Here is a 10000-nt window from a genome sequence, read left to right on the forward strand (position 1 = left end):
TAATTTTTTTATAACTTATTATGTTATATATTTTTACTATTTAGCATTTATTTTTCATTGACATAAATAAATTTATTATTATAATTATTTCAATCTTAAGTATTTCTTTATTATAAATAATTAAATATAAGCATATTAAAATCTAACTAAATTTATTTTAATAATTATTCATAAAATATATAGAAATATTAATTCTAATAGAATATTATTATTAATTTTATAGTATTTGTCAATAATATACCACTTAAACTCTAGTTAAAACTTAAACTCTTAACTCTTTGCTTTCATCAGTTATTAGAATTGATAAGCTTTTGAAAAATATTTGGTAGAAAATTATATGCACAAAAAAAAAAATTTTAATATGAAGTGTTTTGTTGAAAATGAGTGATTTTCTAAATTTGTAGCATTAAATTTAGAAAATTTGTCATGTATTTAGTATGTGATTGTTGATTTGAAAAATGTTTCCCTTTGCCTATAAAAAGGAGATTGATTTGTAGAGAAAGTGAAGCAGTAGAGTGATTGTGTGGGGAGTTGAGAGAAAATGAAGGAAAAAAAAAAAATCTTTACTATGTGTTTGTATTTTCTTTATTTAATTAATGAAGTTGATGTCTTTTCTCCATTTTAAAGAAAATTTTGATTTATCTTATGAAAAATAGTTTCTGCTTTCCCTTCCTTGTCTTTTCGACATAGTATCAGAGTTTGAATCTCTATTTTCTAACATTGATTCAATGACCGAACCAAGTTTCCAACATCAATTTCCGACATGGTGTGTGTATATATTTATATTTGTCATTATTCCTAATAATTTAGGACAGACACAGTATTATATTTGAAATAATATGTATATAAAAATTGAAAAGTGAGACTAGTTTGATTTTGAAACACAGCGGTTAATTACTTAATTTTGTCAAAATATCAGGGATTTAATTATTTTAATTGAAATCTATATTAATGATAAAATAATTTTAGAGATTATTTTATTAATGAATTAAAAAATGAAAGACTAATTTATTTAATTTTAAAAATATAGAAAAAAAGTTATATATTTCACCAAATAGCAAAGTAAATTACCAAAAAATTTAGTTACAGTCAGCGAAAGAACTTTTTAATTTATTTGCCCACATTAATTAGCATGTAAAATAGAAAGGATTTTAATTAAATTTATTGTTATATGACATTTCACAAGAATAAATTAATTTAAGTGTTTTTATATTAAATACATAGATAAAATAATAGACTACAAAATTTATTAGTAAATAAAATTATTTTAGATTAGAGTTTGATTTATTTTATGAAAAATAACTTGTATATGGTAAATATTTTTTTAAAAAATATTTTCTATAAAAATATTTTTTATTATTTGATTGTAATATTAAATTAATAATATATTTTTATATCATGTATGTATAAATATTTTTATATTTTAATAAAATTATTAAAAATTTAAAAAATAAAAAATAATTTTCTTTTTTAAAAAGAAGTTATTTTTTAAAAATAATTTATTTTTTTTATAAGAAATATTTTTAACTGATTATTTTTCTAGATATCCTAAATATTAAAAAATATAAAAAAAAATTTCATAAAACAAATTTTCATCGATTATTCTTTTAAATGTCTTAAATATTAAAAAAAATATTTTTTATAAAATAAATAGAGGCTAAATATATATAAATTTTAGTAATTTATAATTTAATTCTTTCTTCGTACAGAGAGAAAGAACATAAAATGAAGATAAAAAAAAAAAAAAAAAGGATCAGTACATGAAGAGAAATATATGAATGAGTAGCATTAAATTGGAATACAAAATAGTCCGACAAGCAGAAGTCAATACCCAACCACCACCCTTGCTGACTGGTGAGGCTCCATCATCATTTTCTACTGTTATTTATAAAAAAATAAATTAAAAACTTAAAGTCTTACCACAAAGCAAGGGTCACATCCTCGTTATCATCCCATATATTATATTAATATATCTCTTCCCTCATTTCCCTTCTTGCTTGCATTTCTGCATTCTCTATGAATGCTACACTTCTTTCTTACTTGCCCATAAACCTAGACCTACGTACACCTTTTTTTTTTTCTTTTTCTTTTTATTTAACACAAAAATTTGTGCACAAATTCAGTTATGAAAATTTTGGACCGTTGAATGAGCAAGAGATCTCACTCAACCAATGATCTACGATTTACCATATACTGAATTTGTGTACACATTTTTGTGTACCCTTAAATTTTCATTACTACTGCCCTCTACTAATTTATTTGGTATTAGTACCCAATATCTCGTCACTCTTCAAGATAAAAACACATACATACTACCCTATGTCCTGCCCTGGGGTGCAGCATTATGCTCAGGGCAGGAGGCAGCGGAGGTGCTAAGAGCGGAAGTAATCTGGTGCACTGTGTTGCGCAAGTGGTTATTGATGGCGTTAACGCTGGAGAGATTGAGCTTTGCAGATGGGATTGTGCTGGCAAGTACTTGGAGCCCCACGGTGAGTAAACATCCTGAATTAGTACAATTTCCTTCTTGTAAAGATTGAATAGAGTTGCCTTCATTCACAGTGTTGCTGTTACAGGTGGATTCCACTGGAACTATCACAAACCCTAATGGAAGAAGAGGGATGCAAGATGGGTCTTCCCCACTCATAGCTAGCTGGATTGAATCAACATTGACGGTTGTGTACACAACCAAGCTTCCAGATTGGTCTGTGCAACTCTCTTGCAGCATCAGCTCTACGTTTTGGGAAGAGTTGCTTGCAACCTATCATGCATCAATGTATAAACATACATATACAGTTAGTGTGCTTATTGGTATTGAGTTTTTTACTTCTAGAATATATACCTGAAGATTACTTCAGTACTCAAATTGCATTATACAAAATATACATGTATCACATTCTAGTCCTGATATTTTTGTTCAAATTGCATTAAGAAGGACGAAGTAAGAAATGACTAGAACATTAATCTTAACTTGAAATTAGAAGCTTACATTGATGCGAAGAAGAGAAATGCAGTTGCCTGGATGAGAACCATTGGCAATGTGAGCAACTTCATGTAAGGCGTTCCCATTAGAAAGAACATCAAGCTGACAATATGATATAAATACATTTTTTTAATTATATTTAATAAGAATGTATTTGTAGATTTGATCTATGAATCTTGACTTGATTAATATATAAAATACTAATTGATTATAATCCTCTTGAACCTGAGATCTGCGGTGCTCATCCCTCAAGAGCTCAAAGACATGGTAATGAGGAAAGGGCAGCCAAGTGGTGGATACTGCACTGAGAATGACACCATTAGGTTGGCCAGGCTCAGTGATTTTCCTAGTCGTAATTCGAACAGTGTCATTGCAGGAATCAGATAAGGCTGTCCATGACTGGCCACCGCAAGTGCTTACATTCACAGAAAATGTTCTTATCATTCTTTGTGCCAGTCTCATCAAATTCTTTCTTGCTTCCGGAGAAGGTATCACTGTGAATGCAACAAAAACAAACGTTATAATTTGAAAATTTTGTGAAATAAATGCACATAAATTGTGAAATAAATGTAACCAAAAAGAGAGTACAGTTTAAGAACCTCCTAAGTCTGAGATATTTCTGGCCATGAGGCTAGCAACCCTCTCGCATTGTCGTTGTAATACTCCTAACCAACGATGAGCTCCAAACGCCATCCCACTACTGACAAATTGACTAAATATCTGATGCACAGGCTTCTCCTCAATCTCTGCTTGTTCTACCCAAGTAACCTTTGTGGAGAAATATACTTTGTTAGAGAAAGAAGAATCAGCAGCTCCAAAACAGCATGGTTCGCACACTTTACCTACCCTTGAGTACCCATTGGGCATATCCTGAATGACACAGCCAGAGGGCCTTCTCCTGTATAAGGTGAAACAAGGTTGAATGTTGTCATGGAAGCCATCAATTGGAAAATCAACAATTGCCCAATTTCCTTCCTCTACATTTTGTTGGCAATAGCGAAGAAAATAGGCCTCCCTAGTCGGCACCAATGGAGAAAGAACTTGTAGCTCTGCATACATCTGATCAAAGAACTCGTAATAATTATGTAAACTAATGGAAAAGCTAAAGGAGAGCAATTTTTATAGATTAATGACGGCATGGTTTTCAATATAGTTTAGTATAGACTTCAACAAGATTTAAAAAGACTAATATTTGGAAGAGAGTTTTAAAATGACAGTATCAAACGTATGCTTACCAAGTGAAGAGAACCACTAGCACCAGGAACACCTGAGGTTATAATTTGAACAGTTTTGCTCTAGCAACAATCGAAGGAAACAGCTCCATCCATTTATTCTGACAAAGCAAAAGAAGAAGAAACTTGCCTACTTTAGCTTCATATTTGACTAAAAAACAACAATAACATTAAATGGCAAAATATGGATGTATTTCTTGCAGAGAATTTCTGAAATTAAGGTACTTACTGCATCGAGGAAGGCATCGACCAAGGTGATGCTATTCATTATAACTACAGCGCTGTCACGAGTAGCTTCATTCCTCGACTCATTTGAATGCTGCTTGAGATTCAGAGGCCACGGAAACATCTTTGCATGCTCTTCAAGATTAAGCAACTCCTTTCCATTCTCATTGTTTCTGATCCAAAGAGGTTCAGTTGCTTGGCACATCTTCACGAGTTCATCAATGGATGACATTGCAAGCTCCATTGCAAGAGTTTTTTCCTCTTCCATCAACACAAGTCCAGCTTCAGCAAAGGAAGAAGTTCCCGGCAACATAAGCATAGGCATCATCTCAGTGCAAGAACCCAAGGAGTCTGGGAACTGCCTTGAATATATGTTCATATCCAAGTCCAAGGAAGGGAGAACAAATGTAGAAGCAGGCTGCATTGCTTGAATTGGCCGGCCAGCATAACGTGAAGCAATGCAACAGACACGCTCTAACTGCTCAAGATTTTAGCAATTATTGATTGATCATCTTGATTTCTTATTTACATATCTTTTTAAGTGTACCAAGAAAGCCCATAAAACAACTACTTGAGGATTTAGATTTAATATAAGTGTGTTACGCATAAATATGTATTAACTTTAAGTAAAAATTAATACCTAAAGTTATATCTGTCAAATCCTACCCAAAACATATAATTAAGCAGCAAGTTCATACTATATCACTGACCATTTTAAGAGCATGAAAAGCCATTAGGTTTTAAGTAAATAACGTTAGGAACTTAACTATGAGACTATCATATAGTATTTATTTATTTGAAATGGAAAATTGTCTCATGAACTTCACAATTGAAATTACCTCATCTCTAAGTCGTGCATTTTCCATTCGAAGCTCCTCAAAGGAAATCCCACCAATCATGGCTGGCCCTCCACAACTTGGGCAGATAAGATTGCGTAATTCTGCTTGTAGCCGGTAATTATCATTTTTCAAGGTCTCGTTCTCTGTCCTGAGTATAATATTATCCGATCGATCTTGCTGTGCCTATATTATATTTAATTTTAAACGAAACAGAAAACTGATAAGCTAGGCTTATGGATTTTATTATCAAATATAAACCCAAAAAAAGACACATATAGCATTAAATCTGTGCACCCTTGGGAAGCACATGTGCAGGTAAAGGTTTAAATTACCTACCCCACATGGTTATTAATGGATACAGACTTTATATGAATATGTGGGACTGTAAGCAAAAAGCCAGCGAGCCAAAACTATAAATGCGATTCTTTTGCTACGATGCTCATGATGATGGCTTAGTAAAAACGTTACTAATGGACGCGTTTTCTAGGGAATCACATTCACCGTGTGTAAGCTCAACGGCTTCATTAAGGGTTGGGACATTTTAGGGTTAGCATGAGAGTGAAAGATGTGTGTGTGTGAGAGAGAGAGAGAGAATGTAGTCACCTTCATTTGGGTACGGCGATTTTGAAACCAAAACTTAACTTGACGTGGTTTTAAACCAAGTTCTTGGCTAAGTTTCATCCTTTGTTTGTCATCCGGGTGTGGACATTCCTTAAACAAGCTGCAAAACAAGCTTTCTTTTTATATCATATAACAAAAACGGTGAACTGTTGCATAAAAACCAAAAATGCTTAAAAGGAAAATATTTGTACATGATAGTTAAAGCCATCTTCTCTGCGATATGGGTCAGTTCAAAAGAGGATAACAAGTGTTGAATTTGCTCAAAGCATAAGATATAGAAAATCTACAGGGTCCACTTTTCGCCTGTTGCAAAATGGGTTTTGCTTTGTAAATAGAGAATCCAAGTTAGGACTGCATGGCATTGGAAATTTTCAGAGAGAGAGAGAGAATGGAGAGTGATTGTTTTTAACAATTGGACAGAGATGTGTTCATAAAAATTATTTCTTATGTTCAAAAAGAAAAGGCATAAGATAAGAATGATATTTAAAAACAAAAAAAGGAAGAAAGAGAAGATAGAGACATACGCTTCCATATCTTGGATCTGGCGTGCAGTGTGCCTATGGTAACGCTTCTTCTTTAGAGGCTTCTCGGTGCTCTCTTGCTCATTCCCTGACTTCTCTTCAACTTGTTCACTTCCAGAACCACTCTCCATCTCCTCCTTTTCACGCATCATTCCACTTTCTTCTTTCTAAATAAAACCAACCAAATCACGGAAATATATCATTTCTCTCCCAGACAACAAAAAAAAAGGGGAAGAAGACGAAAAAGGCAGCGTAGACTATGCTTACAGGGATGATGGAAGGGAAAGAATGGAAGGGCATGTTTGGCAGGAAGTCGAAGTTAGGGTTTCCCATGGCAGAGGAAAAAAGGGTTTCTGAAGAGACCACATTCGCTCCCATGTTTGACAAAATTTGGCAATCCCCATACATATTTGTTTCCTTCTTCGATATACGTATATATAAGCTAATTAGTAAAAGAAACAGCCCAAATATTCTGGTCTCTAAAACCTAGCCGTACTGTGTCTGCCATTACAGTAAAGAACAAAGAATACATATGTAAGAAATTAATATAAAAAATAATGTGAAATGGGCTCAATGAAATCTAAACATGCAGCTCAAGAAAATCATACAAACTTGAAAGACAGGCTAGAAAAATGGAAACAAAATAAAGGTATAAATCTGAAAGAAGAACAAGTTTCATTTTCCTGGGTAAATGTTGCGGACTATCTGGTAAACGAGATTCAAGAACCACCATTAAAGACTGAGAAATAAATTCTCAAATCAAAGCATAAACTACAAGGAGAAAGTAAATACTACCAACAATATTATGTCGACTGTTCTTTGGAATTTCAGAATTGAATTCTTGGAAAGAGAAATGGAGAAGAAAATCTCTCTCCTTTCCCTTCAGCCCTTCTCCCTGTAGCACACTCACTCTCACTCTCACTCTCACTCTCTCTCGTTTTATGTTTGCTTAAATTTTTTATTGCCCCTCTCTTTCTGTCTCTTTAAAATCTGTATGTGTCATAAATTGGTAATTTATGGATTTCACCGTACAGGGCTAAGATGGGCATTTCGAATTTAGGGTTTGAGAGAAACCGATTGAGTGCCAATTACTGGGTTTACTGTTCGTGCACACGTGGCAGTTCCTTAATGGCCTTTCATGCGTTTCCCCTAAACCTAAAATACAGAAGTCAAACCTTTCCTTCTTTACTCGACAAAATTATCGTTGTTCCCGGTGTGTGGAGAGGCGTTTTTTACCATTTTACTTTTTTACTGCGGAAATAATTTTGTTGATTGGGTGGTGTCGGCAAATCGCAAGATTCAAAATAGATAGTGCGGATATGATTGATGAAAATCAGAAAACAATAGAGCGTTTAGGGAAAACAAGGAACGAACAAAAATTTAGGAGGAAAATAAACTTTTTTTTATTTAATTTATTTTATAAAAAGTAATTGAATAGGAAAAATATGTTTTATAAAAAAATATTTTATGAAAATATTTTTTTATTATTTAGTTATAATGTTAAATTAATAATATGTATTTATATTATATATGTGTAAAATTTTATTTAGTTCAATTATTTTATAAAATTTATTTCATTTGTAATTCATTTATAAATAAAATTTTTTATATTTTTTATTAAATATAAATTTCATTTCAAATAAAATAAATTTTGTATTTGAAATAAAATAAAATAAAATAAGATAAATAATATACAATAAGAGAATAGTTTTATCACTTGAAATAGATTTGATTTTAAACTTGAAATTCATTTGGATATTTTATCAATTTTAATAAAATTTGGTTTAGTTACAATAAATTTCATAGAATTGATGATTAAAAATTCCAAATGAAATTTTATTTAACCAAACACTAAAAGTTTAGATTTATAAATGAATTTTAAAAAATTTCATAAAATTAATTTACCAAACACTAATTATGTGTTTTCACATTTTAATAAAATTATTTAAGTCTAAAAAATAAAAAATAATTTCCTATTTTAAAAAGGAATAGTTATTTTCTTTAAAAATAACTTAATTTTTCTTTTGATTAATAAAATATTTTCCATTGTCTCAATTTTCTGAATGCTCTAAACATTAAAAAATATTTAAAATATTTTTCGTGAAATAAACGGAGCCTTATATTTAATTGATAAGAAAAATTAGAGGTGTGCACTATTAATTCAATTCAAACAATATATCAATCAAATCAATAAATTTGGTTTGATTTATTTGACAATTCACTTCGATTTAATTTTTATTTTTATAATTTTTGGTTAATTCAATTTGGTTCAGTTTTTAAAGAAAAAAAATTCAGTTGAACCAAACTGAATTCCTTTAGAACCATGTGTTTGGCAATAGAGTGTGGTACAAGTTTACCCATCTTTGGCAATAAAGATTGGTACAAGTTTGCCCATCTTTCTTCATTTTGCAAATAAGATGTCCCTTCTATCCCTTTATTCTTTTTAGCTTCTTCTTCTTCTTCGATTCTTCGTTCTTCTCCTTTGATTATTTTGGTTTCCTTAGAAAACAATTTGGGTGACTAACGGTTTAAGAATATGGAAGCGTCCTAGATACTGAGTACATTAGCTGTGTGCTTTTTGACTTCTAATCAAACGATTATGAGAACTTAACTACGCTGAATGCAATTTTGTCAAAATCTCATAGCAAGTTGGATGAAAAACTAAAAATATTTGTATCGATTACTTGGGAACTAAGTACAAAGCTTGGAAATTAAATACAAAGCTTAGAAAAATAAATAACAGATAAAATAAAGATAGATAAACTACTGGAATTTATTGTTATTATTGTTGGATTGATTGGTTGGGCGTTTCTCACTGTAAAGCAGTACCCTTGGAAGAATCTAAAACTCGGACCTTCTCACACTACATGTTTTGGTAGTTGTTTGCTGGTTTACAACTCTGCAAGTGTACAGATTGCGAACAAGTAATATAGTAGTGAGTAGAGTATTATTCCCATAAGGAATTTATAAGCGTAAGTACTAAGCTAGACAATAATTTTGACTGTTTAAACTACCAAATATGTTGAGAGGTTAATTCTAAACTACCATTACAAATGCTGAGAATTAAAAGAAGATAAAGCTATAAATTAGAAATCAATTGACTAAACAGTTTCAGAATTAAGATTTCACACCTGAACCTTATTATGGATCTAATTTCACTTATTTAATAGATTGAGAATTATTACTTTGATGGAAATTAATTCGAAGATATCTTGAGCCCTCTCTCAAGGCACCTAAAATGTATTTTAATTAATCTAAACTCTACTTTTGTGGTGATCAATCTTAATTAAAATCCTTTAAACTCTTTGATTAATTATGAGACTCCACAAAGGATGTCAGCCTATCTTTAGGTCAGATTTTCTAGGTTCAAAATTCTGATTTTCAATACTAATATTTATCTTTCAGTTCTTCAATTAGTATCTTATATCATGACTAAGTGGGTACCAACACATAGCATACGCTAAGAACACAGAAGATTGAATCAAAGAATAAAACTCAAATTCATTAAATAAACTTAGTATGTATCCATATAGAAAGAAAGAGTGCTACTCTCCTAATTCTAGAATTAAACAAACTACTTTC

At 31.1% G+C, this 10000-nt stretch overlaps 1 protein-coding gene across 1 annotated transcript; it reads right to left on the reverse strand.

Annotated features, from left to right (window-relative positions):
* Positions 1–1761: 1761 nt before the first annotated feature.
* LOC110661584 (homeobox-leucine zipper protein HDG5) lies at positions 1762–7355 on the reverse strand. The gene is given in 13 exon segments (XM_021820256.2): positions 1762–2758; positions 2987–3082; positions 3206–3474; positions 3580–3748; positions 3827–4039; positions 4216–4277; positions 4280–4313; positions 4442–4915; positions 5277–5459; positions 5880–5997; positions 6422–6585; positions 6686–6919; positions 7214–7355. Coding segments are annotated over 12 exon segments (2364 nt in total). The 5' UTR covers positions 6827–6919; positions 7214–7355; the 3' UTR covers positions 1762–2317.
* Between the last annotated feature and the right edge of the window lie 2645 nt (positions 7356–10000).

The sequence above is a fragment of the Hevea brasiliensis genome, chromosome 18, assembly GCF_030052815.1.
Source record: "Hevea brasiliensis isolate MT/VB/25A 57/8 chromosome 18, ASM3005281v1, whole genome shotgun sequence".
In the NCBI taxonomy this organism is placed as follows: domain Eukaryota; kingdom Viridiplantae; phylum Streptophyta; class Magnoliopsida; order Malpighiales; family Euphorbiaceae; genus Hevea; species Hevea brasiliensis.